Source organism: Podarcis cretensis (assembly GCF_951804945.1).
Source record: "Podarcis cretensis genome assembly, chromosome: 14".
NCBI lineage: Eukaryota > Metazoa > Chordata > Lepidosauria > Squamata > Lacertidae > Podarcis > Podarcis cretensis.
Genome location: NC_137183.1, coordinates 7,639,155 through 7,655,623, shown reverse-complemented (window position 1 = coordinate 7,655,623; position 16,469 = coordinate 7,639,155). Strand labels below are relative to the sequence as shown.

Below are 16,469 nucleotides of genomic sequence, written 5' to 3'. Positions count from 1 at the left end.
AATCCAATCAATGTTTTTTGCAGGATATCTCTAGGAGTTTAGTTGCACAGTGCTCAACTGTCCTGGCTATCGCTGTAGGTAGCTCACCAGCCTTGGACACAGCCATCCTGGGTTCAGTTCTTGAAAGCCTGGCCACTAACCAAACTGTTTGGATCTGGGCATGACGCCTGAGCAGCTTCAGAAGTGATTGTTTCTTTGGTTCTCCAGCTCTTGAAAACTTGGGCGGTCTTACATTTTGAACTTGAGCATTTGTTTAGGCCAGAGGGTCACTGTGGATGGCAACAGCTTGTAAATTAATGCCGTGTACAAATAGTTATCAAGACTTGGATGTTGGTTGAGGACACCAGATTACAGTTGGTAGGCGTATCACACTACTTGTGCTTTCCTCATGCTGCAGTTCCAAGTGACATGGAGAGGCAAGTCTTGGGATGTTTTGGAAATGATAACCTGTTAACAGAGAGCTTGGAGTTGTAATTCAGCTGTGTGTATTCTCAGTCCTGCCTTAGCTGCTTGGGATTTGTGGCTGGGAGCCAACAGCTTCGCCATTAAGGCCACCTGGCTTGGTTGTGACGCACAGTGGTTGGAAAGGCACAACTTGTCGGCATTGTCAGCTCATGGCTTGATCTGGAGACTGTGGGGTGGCCTTTACTCTATGCTTCTTGCAGAACCTCACATAAGAAGGTAGCCAGCACAAGGAGGAGAGCTGTGGGATGGTGGGAGTGGGTGTTGTGCTACTGGCCTGTAAGCATGAGGTGCCTGTTGGACTTGTCACCCTCCAAGAGGTTCCTTCTTTCCCAAACCCATAAGGAGATACAGTGGAAACTGGTTCAAGCCCAAGGAAGGAGTAGGCCTGGACCACAGCACATCATTTCATCTGCAGAGCCAGTTGACTAAAAAAGAGCACCTTTTAGAAAACAAGGAAAGAGACCTCCAAGCCTAAGATCTCTGGTAAGCTTTTTCAGTAAGTGGTTGCTAAGCCAGAGACATTTACTAGTTGTTTGGGTTATCCCTAATCACTGGGTTCAGAGAACTCTGGATATGAAATGTGTTGGTGTTCTACCGATGCTAAATAAATAGAGGTGTTTGGAATTTCATTTTTTCATTTCCTGCTTCAAAGATAACACCATCATCACATCCTTGCTCAGCCATGTGTACCCAGCTCCAAGACAGTTGCTATCTGGATGTCCATTGCTTTTGAACTCTGGGCCTTACAAACTATGGCAGTTGCAAAAGGGACCACTTTGGGTGGGGATCTCAGAGAGGCCTTGAAATTCCCTTGCTCAGGTGTCGGAAAATATGGTGCTAATGTTAAGTTGGCTTGGAAAGACAGTTGCCTGGCTTCAGTGCTTCCTCAGAATTCTTTCTACTGGTACGTACGTTAGGATTTGACTTTGGAACGACTTGTCACTGGAAAATCCTGACAGCTCTCTTTACAACATGGTCCTGGTGTTTGGAAAGTAGAATAAGCATTATGTTAGACCTCTCTTTTTTTTCACACACACCCCTGGGGGAAAAATACTTGCCGAAGAAAGCCAAATTTTCATTGGTAGGGATACCATTTAATGCCAGCAGTATGTGGGCACCCTATAGAACACGGAAGTGGCATGGCAAAGGTAAGAAGATAAAGGGAGAACATAGGATTTACGTAAGAAGTTGTGTTGGTAGAAGTTCTCGTAATGGAAAGAAGCAGGAAAATGGTGTGAAGAGTGCAGCAGGAATGGCTAATTGTGGCGTCTCCTTTTCTTCCTTTAGACTTGTCAAGTATGCCAGATGCTGTTGCCCAACAAGTGCAGTTACTGTGCTCATCAAAGAATCCATGCTCACAAATCCCCTTATTGCTGCCCAGAGTGTGGTGCCATTTGCCGGTCGGCCTATTTCCAAACCCACGTCAAGGAGAACTGCCTTCATTACTCGCGCAAAGTTGGCTACAGGTTTGTGTTCAATTGAGGGGTGGTGGTGCACGGGGAAGATGTGTCGTGACATTTAATGCACACCGAGCGGGGATGAACGGGGCGAGGGGGAATTGAGCTTAAAATCTTATCAAATCCTTTTCACGCCACACAGTTTGGCTGCCAACTTGTTTGGTGATCAGACAGGCTGACAATTTCAGGATATCAAATGCTGATAAGGCGTGTTTCTCCTGCCGTGCCTTCAGGACGCACATCTTTATAGACACTTTGGTAACGAGTGTTCTTCTGTGCTTGCAGGCTAAGAGAGGGGAAAATGCTGCAAATGCCAGGGCTTTTTCGATGGTCTTTCATAGCCCTCTTAAAGGTTATGAAGTAGTGATGGCCTGATTCTGACACGTAGTTTACTCCCTCTGTATGCTTTATAGTTCTGTCGCTTTCTGGCTTCTCAGTTTTGTTGCTTGCAAAGGAGTGTACTGTGGTGGTGTTTTTTATTATATTGCATTTTTATTTTTATTCACTACCATTTGGATAAACGGTGGATTAGGCATTTTAAAAATAAATAGTATCCATAGGGGGGGAAACTGAATTGATCTAAAATTTGGTGTTTCTGTGTCTTAACTGAAGAAGTACAGATGCAATACTGACTTTATGTTACAGGCAGGGAACTTATGGCCCTTTTGATGTGGCCATCTTGGCTGTGAGTCCTGGAAGACCTGCTCCCTGCCTTGCAGGCCTTTTCCCACCTGGCCTGGAAAGGTGGTACGCTGACTGACTCCAGCTACAAAAGCTGAGGCTGCTGAACAGACCCTTGGGTATTGTTTAGGGTGGGGGTTGTTAGCAGGGTCTGTTTCTGTTATTGGTATTTATTTTTTGTATCTTTATTTTTAGATCTTCTTACGGTTTTATGTGGAACTTGTTCAATTTGGTTGTGTACCTCCTGATTTTTTAAATGTATTGTTTCTGACAATATTTGTTATATTTGTAATTATGCATTTTTTCATGTTGTAAGCCTCCTTGAGCATAGTTTTAACCATTGAAAGTAGAATATAAATTGCTGGACTGTAGCTGCCATCATCACTGGCTGTTGACCACGTTGACTGGAGCTGATGTGAGTCCAGCAGCACCTGGAGAGACCACAGCTTTCCCACTCTTGATGTAAAACAGGACGTTTGGCAGCAAGAGCAAGATGAGCACCAAATACTTGTTTATTGCTTAGGTGGAACAATGCAGCATGAATTAAGGGTGCTTAGCAGATTCCTAAGTGACTTGATTTGCTTGGAATAAAAGCACTGAAGCCCAGGCTAATGCAGGCAATAAATAGAAAGGAAGTTTGGTCCTGCTCTTACTTGCCTTTGTGACTAACAGCAGTTGCATTTTGATTTGAACACCCCTCAAATTGGAGTGACTTTGTCCACTATCAGCTGTATCGCTGGAGGTTTTAAAACATTTTCAGTGTGCATTTCATTGGGACTTTTGAGTGTCTTATCAGAAAACAGGCTTCCCCCCCTGTTTTTTTTTTTTTATTCATTTTTGTCTTTACCACCATTATCGATCACCCTGGAACACTTTAATGCTGTGGATTTTACAAATGCTGTGGATTTTACTACTCCCTCCAGGTCAGTGAGGCAGACCTCAGTGGGTCCTTGTTTCCTGAACTTTCACGGAAATCTCAGTGTGTGTTTATGATTTTTTTGTTCTTGTTTGCAGAGCTCAAGTTTAGCTCTCTCTCTCTCTTTTCCCAGGTGCACTCACTGTGGGGTTGTCTTCATGTCGCAAGCTATGCTGAAAGTGCACATTCACGAGAAGCACTGTGAAGTCTTCCACAAGTGTTCGTTCTGTCCTATGGCCTTCAAGTCTGCAGACAGCACCACTGCTCACATTACCAGTCAGCACCCCGCAGAACCTCATAAGACATCTCAGTAAGTGTCTGCCCGGTTAAATACATGTATTGCTCAATTTCTCTTCTTTACCCAGTTTGCCTTCTATGCCCATCGCCACAGGGCTTACAAGAACGTTGTTGTCCCAACTGTATGGAGAGAGAGAGAGAATAAACTGTGTTGTGGAGACAGTTTTTAGTAGGATCTGCATACCTTCTCTTTTAAAGAAAAGAAGGGTTAGGCAGAAATCTTGTTTTCTAGTAATCTTAATATTTAGTTATGTAGCCCATCTGTTCCTAAGACTTTTCACACTTGGAAAGAAGCAAGGACGGATTTATCATGTGTTAGCATACAGACAGCCCCTGCGCTCTGCATGATGTTACGTGTTTTTCCAAAGGGCATCCTAGAACCAATGGATGGTTATTGCACAGAAACCCATTTGGCAAACCATGAGGATAAACAATGGTAAGAGCTGTTTGACAGTGGGAACAGACTGTCTGCGGAGCTGTCGGGGTCTCCTTCACTGGTTATATTTAAGTTGGGGCAGCCATCTGTTGGGAATGCTGTACTTGCATCCAGGATTTCAGGTCCTGCATTGAGCAAGAGATTGGAAATAGATGCCCTCCAAGGTCCTTTTGATTCCATATCTCTGTGAAATTGCCTTGTAACTCTTGTCTGCTAGAGAAGCAGTAATGGGAGCTTCAGGCAGAGCCTGTCGGGGAGAACTACAAATTAAAGTAAATAGCAGCACTTAGAGCAGGAGTGGAGAACCTTTTTGGCTCTGTGGGCCAAATCCTTACCAGGGTTAGCTTCACGGGCCAAATTTGATAGGTGAGCGAGGCACCCCACATGATTGACAGGTGGGCAACACACCCACCCATCAAAAGTCCATGCTGGAGCAATGTTAAAATGAGCCCCCTCCCTGCTTCCTGAAGCAAGCGCGCGTGCGCACACACACACACACACACACACACACACACACACTTAAAGGTAGATCCAGCTGGTGCATGAAGGAGAAATTGCAGCTCCCAGGAGATGGGGAAAACCACTTGTAGAAGGCTGATCCTTGCAAAAGCAGTTCTTTCCCCACTCCCCCTGGGAGCTGTGTGCAGCAAAATGGAGCAGAATTTAACCTCTGCTCAGCACACGCTTCCCAGCAAGGGGATGGGGAAACCCCCTTTGCAATGATCAACTTTCCCTAGCGGTTTCTCTCCCCCCCCCCCCTTTCATGTAGTGATGCTGAATTAAGACAGGCCTGCTTTTGCTGCATGCACCTCTTTCCATGGAGCAGGCGCACACAGTGAAAGCAAGCAGACTCAGTGTTTTCCTTCTGCTTCCTTTTACTTTATGCACCTGTTGCAAAGAGGGAACAGATGCGCTCAGCCAAATGGAGCAGGATTTAACCGTCACCTGTAAACTGTTCCTGCTGGGAACAGCCACTTGCAGCAAAACAGAATTGAGGCCCACCCGCCAGGTGACATCACAACAATGTTTGCTGTTAAATAACATGTTTCCAAGGCATTTTGTTGGAGTTGGGTTTCTAATGTTGTGCACTGCCCTGAGATCTTCTGATAAAGGGGGTGGTATATATGTTGAATAAATAATAATAATAATAATACTTCAATAATTAATATAATGATGATGATAATAAATTTATCTACGTTGGTGTTTTTTTGTTTAGAGTAAACTTTCATTGCAAATTCATTTTTCAATTGTTCCAGGGTGATCTACAAATGCTCTTGTGAGACAGTCTTTAACAAGAAGAGGCTTCTGCAGGAGCACTTCCAGCAGAATGCCAACAGGCTGATGGTGGGAGTGTTCAAGTGTCCGCATTGCCAGCTGGTGTATATGCAGAAACTTCAGCTAATGCAGCATGTTAAGGTTGGTGACTGAAGAGGATACCATGCCTGCACATAACACTTTTCTACCTTCTGGATTGAGATTGCTTTGCATGAAACATATCGGCTGCCCTTCTTTCTTTTTACCCACCACTGGTGGATATCTTCACAAGCAGCCTCAAAACCAATTCAAAGATTGCATGTAAAACAGGCCTCCCAGAAGTGTGTTGCGTCTAGATTTCTTACTGAGACGGGTGCTATACTGACTGCACTGCCTCCCAGTTCATTTCTGGGCGCAGTGCAAAGTGACCAACGTAATTGAAGGGCCACTGTTCTCCATGTGCACCTGCCCATACGTGGAACTCTTCCCCTGTCAGGAGTAGTATGTGCCTGAAGACCAGTTGTGGAATGCTCTCTTTTCAGTGCCAAATACTGTCTAAAGCTTTTAAAATGCAGCCTGTTAACTGTTTAATGCTGCTTTTATAATTTTGTGGGCTTTTAGCTTCTTGTGTATATGTGCGTTTCTGTATGTGCACATGCATGCTTTCCCCCCCCCCTACATTTTATTGTTCTTTGTGTAAATTGCCCTGAAAATATGATTGAAGGGCAAAAATAAAAATTCTTCTAATAAATAAGTGTGTCAGGCATGTGAATTCTCTTCATGCCTCCAAAATTCCCTGGAAAACTTAAGGGCTGCAAAATCTGTGACTCTCAAGTCTTGTTGGATTCCAACTCCCATCAGTTCCAGCCAACAAGGTCAGTGGTCAGGATGGTGGAAGTTGGAATCCATCGTCTAGAGGGCTGCAGCTTCCTTCTTCTTGGGTTACAAGCTAGGCTTCTTTCCTTCATGTCGTTCAGGCTGTTCACAAGCAAGAAAATATTTTACAGAAGCACTCATCAAAACATGTATTGGAGAGGCTGAATGATTTAGCTGCAGCATCTAGTTAAATTTTGCCTGTGTCTTTCTGTCTGAAAAGCAGCAGTGACCACCTGCCACTTTTGTACTCAAGGAAGAGCTTTCATAGCATTATGATTTCAGAATATGTCATCAGCGTTTGCCAAAGGGAGAGATGACAAAATTCAGAATCTCCCTCATTATCTGTGCATATATTGCCTCTCATGATGCTACCAAGAGAGAAATATCACATCCTTATTATCTAGAAAGGCATCTTGGTTGAGCCAGCAAAAACTTGTCCATCTCTTGACAGGTATCAAAGACATTGTTACAAATAGCACTGTTCAATTTGCCGTAGCAGCAGCTAACGTATACATGGATTTATCAGAGACTTGACTGAGCTGTATAATCCTTGTATACGTTAGCTGCTGCTATGGCAAATTGAACAGTGCTATTTGTAACAATGTCTTCGATTACAAAGTAGACCCTTGTCTAGAAAAGCTCAAGGCACAATGCATTTGTTTTCTTTAAAATGCCACAGGACTCTTAGGTTGAAATTCAAATCATCCTCGGAACCTACTCTTGGATTGCGAATGAGGAGCACCAAGACTCAATTCAAACATGCATGTATACATGCACCCTGCAACTTTGCATTGGTTCAGAGTTTAATTGAGTACAAACCAGGGTGCAGTTTCCTCAAATCACATCCTTGGGCCAAGCCTGATGTGGGTATTGAGGATTGTGAACAAACACTGTGCTCTCACACTCCTTTTCCTTTGATCAAGCATTCCAAACTAGGATTTGCAATCCCAGTTTGGAGGGCTTGCTCAAACTTTAGTTTGCCAGTTCAGATGTATCTGCAAACTGTTACTTGGTTTGATCAAACCATAACGTGCTGCACAGAGGCAGAGGAGGGAGCACTCTACAGCAGCAGCACTTTTTCACAATCCTCCAAACTCTGAATTCAGTCTTAAGTCTGCTGCAAACACACTATGCTGTTCTGTTATAATTTAAAGTTAAGTGCATAGTTTCTCACTGTGTTGATGGAATGAATCACACTGCCTTAGCGTTAACATAGCCTATTGGCTATGGACATAATCTCTATCTTAGGTCTGGGCTGTCTAAAACAGAAGGAGGTGGGAAATGATATGCTTTTGTTGAGCAGAGCAGTTTCCTGCTATTTTAGGAAAATAGGCAACTTCCCTTTGCCCTGCTCTAATGCTGAGGCTTGATTTTTTTTGTTTTTGTTCATTAGAGCGTCCACGGGGTCCCTGAGAATCCTGAAGATCTTGCTAGCTTCCGACAGAAGACAGAGACAGCAACTAACAGCAGTGTTCTTCCAGCATCAAAGGAGCTGTCAGTAATCAGTGGTACTTCCCAGACCTCTTTGTCCACAAAAGGGACGAGCCCAGAATCAAAACCCAAGCCAAAACCCTGCAGTTGGACATGTCGGGAGTGTTCGCAGTGCATCCCTGACCGAGAAACCTATGTGTCCCATATGAGGAAAAGCCATGGAAAGGTAAGGGTCTGGGGGCTATATTTTGCTCCTCTTTCCCACAGGATTCATCTAAAACTCTTCAGCAGCCTGCCTGTCATTGTTTGAGCTCCAGGGGAACAAGTTTTTGTTTTCCTGCACATTTAGGCAGCACCAATGATATGGCTGTACTGTTGCATCTGTTTTTAATAATGGTTGTGTGGAGTTTGTTTTGTTTGAAAATTATTTCAGGACCTTCGTAATAAGAAGCAATGTGCAAATCTAATCTAAACCTCATAGTATACCTTTTTATGTTTGTTATAGCTTACAGCTAAACAAATAAAATTGCTACTGCTTATTACATAAACCTTGTAGCAGGGTGAGAGCCTGAGTAGATGCTTCTTTCTTTTTGGTCTCTGCAGTCCTATGGCAGCATCAGAGATAAACTTCAGAGTTTCTTTCTTTCTTTCTTTCTTTCTTTCTTTCTTTCTTTCTCTCTCTCTCTCTCTCTCTCTCTCTCTCTCTCTCTCTCTCCATGTGCCCCTTTTAAGACCATATGTTTCTGAAACTGTATTGACTGCAAATGCATAAGCATTATTTGGATTCCTCTCCACAAAAATCTTATAAATTAGATCATGAACATTCGCATTCTGCATATGGGGAACTGGCTCAAGGCAAGCTTACCAGGTTTATGGCCAAGGGCTACTTTTTATGCTACAAGAGAGACATGTTTGTAGCAGGTCACTTGCATGTCTCTATGGTGAGCACAGCGACTCTCAAAGAAAAACATGTCTGTAGCCCCTTGGGAAATGCACACCTAAGGGCCACAATTGGCCAGGACTCTTAAATGTGTTTACCCTGTTTCACAAAAATACACTTTGTCAGATCAAGGATACAGGCAGATGCATTACAGATGTTAGTACACAAATCTAGATTGTGTGGATTCTTTTGCACAGATCAAGACCAAAAAAAAAAAAAAGAGGCAGCTCATTCTTGCTGTCAGGACTAACGCTCCCATTCCTCTCATAGAATGTGAAAAGATATCCCTGTCGGCAGTGTGAGCGGTCATTCAACGCCTCCAATAGTCTGCACAGACATGTACGCAATAACCATGACACAGCAAAGAAAGTTTACACCTGCTGGTGAGTACACAACTATTTTCCTGAAAATTTCTATTAGTCTTCCAGGCTAAAAAAAGTGCTTTGTATTGGGCCATATCTAAGGCTTTTTAGGGCATAAAGGTAAAGGTAAAGGTACCCCTGCCCGTACGGGCCAGTCTTGACAGACTCTGGGGTTGTGCGCCCATCTCACTTAAGAGGCCAGGGGCCAGCGCTGTCCGGAGACACTTCCGGGTCACGTGGCCAGCGTGACACCGCTGCTCTGGCCAGAGCCAGAGCCAGAGCCGCACACGGAAACGCCGTTTACCTTCCCGCTGGTAAGCGGTCCCTATTTATCTACTTGCACCCGGAGGTGCTTTCGAACTGCTAGGTTGGCAGGCGCTGGGACCGAGCAGCGGGAGCGCACCCCGCCGCAGGGATTCGAACCGCCGACCTTTCGATCGGCAAGTCCTAGGCGCTGAGGCTTTAACCCACAGCGCCACCTGCGTCCCCCTTTTTAGGGCATAGCTTAGATCAAAGGATCTTGCACTAGCTCAGGTACATTTTTAGGTTTCACAGCTAGATTCCATGATAAGACTGAAGCACGTTAGGCATTAATGATGCAAGCACTGGGCTATATCTAAGCAAATGTAGAATGCTTAGTTCCTTCTATATTAACTTTGCTGGAGCCACTGTGGTGTAATGGTTAGAGTCTGGGTTTCGCTGTCTTGCCCAGGTAAGACTGCAGTGGCTCTTCACAGGCACAGTCCCACTACTGATTGGCATGGGAGTTTTTACCTGCTCCGTCTCCAACCTGGGCTGGTTCACCCCTCCTTGGGCAACCTGGCGCACCTCAGCTCCCCAGGGCTTGCCATATTGATGCCGAACTTAGCGCAGACACCAGATTGGCACAGCCCACAGCAGGGGAGCGGGTGGCGCTGTGGTCTAAACCACTGAGCCTCATGGCTTGCTGATTGGGAGGTTGGCAGTTCGAATCCATGCAACGGTGGTGAGCTCCTGTTGCTTTCTCCCAGTTTCTGCCAACCTAGCAGTTTGAAAGCACACCAGGACAATTAGATAAATAGGTACCGCTGTAGTGGGAAGGTAAGCGGCGTTTCCGTGCACTCTGGCTTGTCATGGTGTTCTGTTGCACCAGAAGTGGTTCAGTCATGCTGGCCACATGACCCGGAAAGCTGTCTGTGGACAAACACTGGCTCCCTTGGCCTGAAAGCGAGATGAGCGCCGCAACCCCATAGTTACTTTTGAGTGGACTTAACCATCCAAGGGTCCTTTACCTTTACCTTTTTACCCAGTGGCTAGACTGCCTGGTTTGGTGGTGGGAGATCCAAGTTCAAAGTCATGAAGCTGACCTTGAACAAATCACTGCCTTCCAGGGTGGTTGTGTGGATGGAAATGAGTGACTAGTCTTGGTAATTTGAAGGGAAAGGTGACGACACAAATGAGACAAACCACTAAATAAATTTCCTGCAAGTCTACAAGTGACTGCTAACTGCCAAAGCGTAGCCGCCAATGTAACTCTGTAAAATGATGCGTGCTCTGAAAGTATTGCAATATTATTATTTTGATGAATAAATGTATTTAAACGCCAACATTTTGCTAGTTGAACGACTTTGCATAAAATATGGACATCCACTCCTTTCATGATCACCTTTAGTAACAGACTCGCATGTTAAGGTTTGTATTGATGCTTTTATAATGCTGTGTTACACAAATGTGACACATCTCATGACATCCATGACCAAGGAGACTCTGATTCTGAGCAGGAATGTGACTTTCACTGATACACAGTACATTTTGTTGTACAAGTACATCTGGCAATTTAGTCTTGAAAGTTCTAATGTGGACACAAATGTTGACATTTCCCTCACGGACGAAACAGATTCTGCTCTCGCTTGATTCTTTTTTAAATTATTGATTCTCTAAAAGGGAAGCCATTGTTATCCTTTGCCATTGTACAGAGAAGAGCTGTAAAAGGGGCCAAGTTTGCCATGGTGCTGCTGGAATAGAAATAGATGGCTCTTCGAAGTGGATGTATACATAGATTGCGTTTGATCTTTTGTAGTAACTAGGAAGGAAAAATGTTTGAGAGCCTCATGTCATCGAATGTATTATTGTTTTTCTTCTATTATTGTTATTATGGTAGGTATTTTTGTGTTTTTAAAATGTAAACCACCCTGTGATCTTTTGATGATGGATGATATACAAATTTTAATAATAATAATAATAATAATAATAATAATAATAATAATAATAATACATTTGAAACCGTTTGAGGGGGCAGAACTGGAATGGGTTATTTGTGCAAGTGGCTTGATGACTGTCCTCTGAAGCAAAACAAAAATGTCCATTTTTGAGCTACTTGCATAAGCAGAAAGATGCCCCGAGAAACTTGCCCTCAATATATTGATAGTTGTGGGGAGCCAACAGACAAGTAGGAGAATAGGTAAGGGATGAGAGGCGGAATACTCATGCTTCATTATGCAGGGAGGTTTGGGGTTAACTTCTTGACATCTTTAAAAATGTCATAGATTTGTGGAAGAACTGTGTTTATCCTCTCTTTAACTTGTGATATAACACCTTTTCTTTTTCATGAATCTGTTTGCTCCTTTTGTTATTTTTATATTGCATATTTTATTTTTATTCCTTTTTACCTTTTTCTGCTTATATATTTGTATAGACACATACATTATCAAGATCCAATAAAAATATTTTCTAAAAAAAAATATGAAAAAGAAATACTACTTACATCATGATACTATTTTGCTTTGTATTTTTAAGGTACTGCACAGATGAAATCCAGACATTTCCTCAGCTGTCCATGCTAGAGAGCCACATCAGCCTCATGCACGGCATCAAAAACCCAGACCTTTCACAGATATCCAAAACCAAAGCTCCGGCAGAAGACTTGACAAAAGTAATCTACCATGCTTTTCTTAAATAATATGTAATTCTATCTCATGTGCTTGCCCTCCCCAGTTTTGTGGCCTCCTTCAAGAACTGCCTTCCTTGTGTGGCCTGTGGAATTCATTTTCAGCTTTTTCTTTCCATCAGGATTTGAATTCTGTATAGATATAGATTATATACAAAACTGAATCTCTTTGAGGAACTGCTAGATCTCCCATTAAAAATGTGGTTTTTAAAAAAACTGTAGGGAAGTTTCAGTCCATCTAGTTCCTCTATCCTCTGAGCACATGTCTCTTATAAATTAGCTCTCGTCTTGTTTCCGTGTTAAATTACAATCCTGTGCACTGAAGAAACTTAAATTATAATCCGGACTAATAGAGTAATTAAACTGAAGATAACCAGGCAGAATGTGAGGAGAAATTAGAGGCTTCTAGGGAGCTGGTGGTCATGTTGGACATCTTTTGGCATTGTTAGAGATGGGACAGAGAATTTTCCACATGGAAAACAATGAAATGCAGATGAGGCAACTAATACAATTAGTGATACCAGGAAGGAGCATACCCACTTCCAGCAGCTTTTGTCCTTTTTTATGCAAAGCATTGGTGGCAGCAGTTCCTAAATCTTTCTTCCCGTCTCCTCCCAAAATGCTGCTCCATTGCATTTGTGTGTCTGTCAGGGATGGAAAACTTCCAGAGGGTACGACCCCTATTAAGCTTAGCCAGTGGTCAGGGAGGATGGAAGCTACAGTCCAGAAACCTCCGGAAGACCACATTCTTCCCAGATCTGGGCAGTGGACTATGGCCTGGTCAGGTCCACTGTGAGTACAGCACCCACATCTGAAGGGATCTGCTCTCCATAGGGTGTAATAGATATTTTTTTGTGTGCTCTCGCTCCTCCCCACACACCCACATCATAGTGAAAGCACTGTGCACGGCCACTGTGGGCATAGCATGTTCCTTGACCAGGCAGAAGGCATGATCAGGAATACAAGAGTTGTGCACAGGCTTCCTCAGTCACATAATGGCTTGGTTTGCTAAGTGAGGATGCCTGGGAAAGGGACATGGATATGATACTCTATGGCAGCCTTCCCAAACCGAATGTTCTCCAGGTCTTGTTGGGCTCCCATCATCCTTGAACATTGGCCATGGTGGGTGGGTCTGACGGGAGTTGTGGTCCAACAGCATCTGGAGGGCTCCTGGTTGGGAAAAGATTCCCTTTGGGGATTTCTCTCTGTATTTGCAGTGCACGAAGGGTGGGCGGGAACGTTGTCTTACGGTGCTGATTGGCACAATAAAGCCATGTGTTCATTTCCTAGGCAAAATATCCAAAGAGGGTATCTGCAGGTGGTTTGGACCAAACGGAAACTACGGCATCGGGATCTGAAGATCCACCAGCAAAAAAACTGAAGGCACACTGGAAGTGCGCCAAGTGTGGATTTGCAACGGCCGCTGAGAGTGAATTTCTGGAACACATACCTCGGCACAAGACGGACAGCTCCACGTACCAGTGCCAGCTCTGCGGCTTGTGCTACACGTCTCACATCTCTCTGAACAGGCACCTCTTCATTGTTCATAAAGTGAAAGATCCGGAGGAGGAACAGGAGGAGCCTGAGCCTGAGCCAGATTCTGAAAAAGAGGCTCAGCAAATGGAGACAAGCGAGAACGGACTTGCAGAGCCAAATGGCAAGATGAACACTGCGGACGAGGAAGGAGGAGGTTCAAAGAGCCAGGACTCTGAGGGCGACCCCACGTCCTGTGATGCAGAAAAGCCCAGCACGCAGAACAAACACCCCAAATCTCCAAATATTTAAAGAGCGTGTTTTGCCTCCCTCTAAATGTTGATTGGAGGGGTGGGGTTCTTAAACCCGCTGTTCATTTTATGGAATGGGCGCGGCATTCCATTCACTTTAATTAGGAAGGGAAATCAAAATGGCAAACTGCCACCGTCTCTGTAGCACTGAATATGTAACAATTATGAGAGGGGGAAGTAGAATGTGATGTGGATGTCCAGCTGAACCATGTCTGAACCTTCAGGGTCAGGAGCACTTTTCTGCTTTGTGTGTGCGTCTCTCCACCTCCCCACCCCTTTTCCAGGAACAGCAGGACCACTCTTGTCCCACTAAAGGCCTCAGCCAACAGTTCCACCTCAGTTTTCCTGTTCTTCTTCTTTTTTATTTCATATCAAGCATTGCCTTCCACTTCAGTTCCTTACCCAAGCCTGCCAGGCATTCTGTCCAGGCTGCAAAGCCTGCGTCAACACTTTTTCTCTTGAGATGTGAATCCACAGAGGCTTTCCTTCCCCAAAATCATGCTGGCTTCAGCACTCCATGAGTCTGGTCCTCCACCCATGCAGAACACAAAAACAAAATTGGTCTTTTTTTTTTTTTCTAGAAGAGATTTGGTGCCACTAAACATTCACCTTACATGGGTTAAATTTTGCACAAATGGAGTTTCTAGGTTCCCACTGTGTTTTAAACAATAATCAGCCTCAGCGTTGGCCCCAATTGGAGCTCTCCTGTGTTCAGAACTGGGCTGGGTTGTGCTGGAGCTTCTTGCAAGCCAAAGTACAAGCTTGCACTAATCACCCCGCATGCACATACCTGGCCTGGGAGTATTAGTGACATATATGATAGACTGCAGGATGCTTTTCTCTCACTGGGCATATGACATTTAAATAAGAATTGGGTTGCATACGTGATAAAATTCTGCACGATTAAATGTCTACGCTAGAGAGTTTGCTCCCAAGTTGTCTCTCATGCCTAAGCTGCCCATTCAGGCCCTGTGTGATCCATCCCATAGTCTCAAGATTCTCCTTCCTTGTAAGCTTAGCATATTGTTCTGCCTATGTTTGGTTCCTTCTCTTGCTGTATCAGCCAGAGCAGGATCATCCCGTAAGAATTTCAGTCTGTGGAAAGGGCCCTGCAGGAGAAGCAGTATTCAAGGAAGCAGAACTTGTCTGTCTGTTGACATATCCAGCTGCCAAGTATAGCATGGCCGGCCGCCGATCGTCGTTTCAGAATGGAGCTTTCCAGATCACCCCCCAGCAAAATGAGGACAAGAAGATGCTTGCTCCAAGAGATCTCCCTTCCTCGTTTTCTTCCAAGTGCTCCTGCTCTTGAGGAACTACATTATATCTCTTCCCTGCCCCTCCCACCTTTGCTCAATTGGCCGAATTGATTCTGGAGTTTCCTTTCCACACTTGCATTGACTCGTCTCCCCCGTCTGTGCCGTTTCCCCCTCACCTGTGCCGATCCTCATGCTTTGTGTAATACTTAACTTTTTTTATACGGTTTTTATGTTTTGAGTCTGAACCCTGCTCATATGTTTACTATAAATAATTTTAAAAAAGGAAAAAAAAACCTATTTATCTTATTGCATTTGAATTGCTCACTTTCTCGTCTGAAATGTGTTTTGATAAAACCCTTTGTATTTTTTGATACTGTGTACATTTTAGTCTAGGGAATGTTTTACAAGGTAGCCTAGCTATAGTAACAATAGCAGGGGGTGGGGAGGGGGGGTGTCCCTCCCAAGCCATCACATATCTATTTAATCTGCAGTGGCATTTGTGCCTTGCTATAATGTTTACTTCAAAGTATTTCAAATAAAACCATCTAACAATGTGTGGCTGCCAGGCTCCATTCTCTAATACTGTGGTTCTTCCATGTGTGGGGCAGCAAGCCCCCCCTTAAGGAAGCAACGGCTCCTTCCCCACCCTCCTGAGTTCAGGGTTTGAGGGCCATGACTGGGGTCAAAGGCAGGCAGTTCCTTTCATTTCTTCCCCTCAAGGCTGTAATTCATGCTGTGCATGTTGAGAAGATTCCCTCAGTGGGCATCTTTATCCGCAATAACCCTCCAGCAAGGACTTTGGATCTTAACTCTCAGCTATTACTAGGGAGACTGTTCTCTTGCCTTCTCTTGTTTTATGAAATTTGCCACATGAGAAGATCTCACATGGGTCTAGCAGCACAATAAGTGCATGGTGTGCAATCTGCTCCTGTCACTTGCGGCTTTTAGCAGTTTTATGTTGTGTCCTGGTTTTCTCCCAACCTCCTTTGCAGTTTTCTAGCAGTTTAATCCTATGCATGTTTTACTCAAAAGGTAAATTCTGCTGTGCTCAGTGGGCTTTATTCCCAGGTAAGTGTATTGGATTGCAGCTTGCCAACATCCAGCAATTGGGAAGGTTCAGCTGAATTTCATTGCCTCCAGATTACATCTGTGCAATAAAATCTAGAAAGATTTGCTAGCAAAGTGGGGAGAGGGTGACTTGTCAGAGGTAGCATCTAAATGCTTCTGTCAGATTTAACGGCTGCCAATATCAGCATATCCCTGCTCCCCAAAAAATATGAGGTTGCACAATTGGAAACATGATCCCTCTCCAGGCAGTAGATAATTTGGGTTTCTTATGCAGTTACATGCACACCCGAATATTAGATACGCATTTAGTGTTCCAGAGG

General features: G+C 44.2%; 1 protein-coding gene across 1 annotated transcript in view; it reads left to right on the top strand.

Moving 5' to 3' along the window:
* Positions 1 to 15,635, top strand: part of ZNF592 (zinc finger protein 592) — a 43,286-nt gene extending 27,651 nt beyond the window's left edge. The window contains exons 3-9 of the mRNA XM_079953170.1: positions 1,753 to 1,931; positions 3,653 to 3,829; positions 5,509 to 5,668; positions 7,776 to 8,039; positions 9,024 to 9,136; positions 11,891 to 12,026; positions 13,332 to 15,635. Of these exons, the coding sequence (XP_079809296.1) occupies positions 1,753 to 1,931; positions 3,653 to 3,829; positions 5,509 to 5,668; positions 7,776 to 8,039; positions 9,024 to 9,136; positions 11,891 to 12,026; positions 13,332 to 13,826 (1,524 nt within the window). The 3' untranslated portion in view covers positions 13,827 to 15,635. The remainder of the gene's footprint in view (positions 1 to 1,752; positions 1,932 to 3,652; positions 3,830 to 5,508; positions 5,669 to 7,775; positions 8,040 to 9,023; positions 9,137 to 11,890; positions 12,027 to 13,331) is intronic.
* Positions 15,636 to 16,469: the final 834 nt, after the last annotated feature.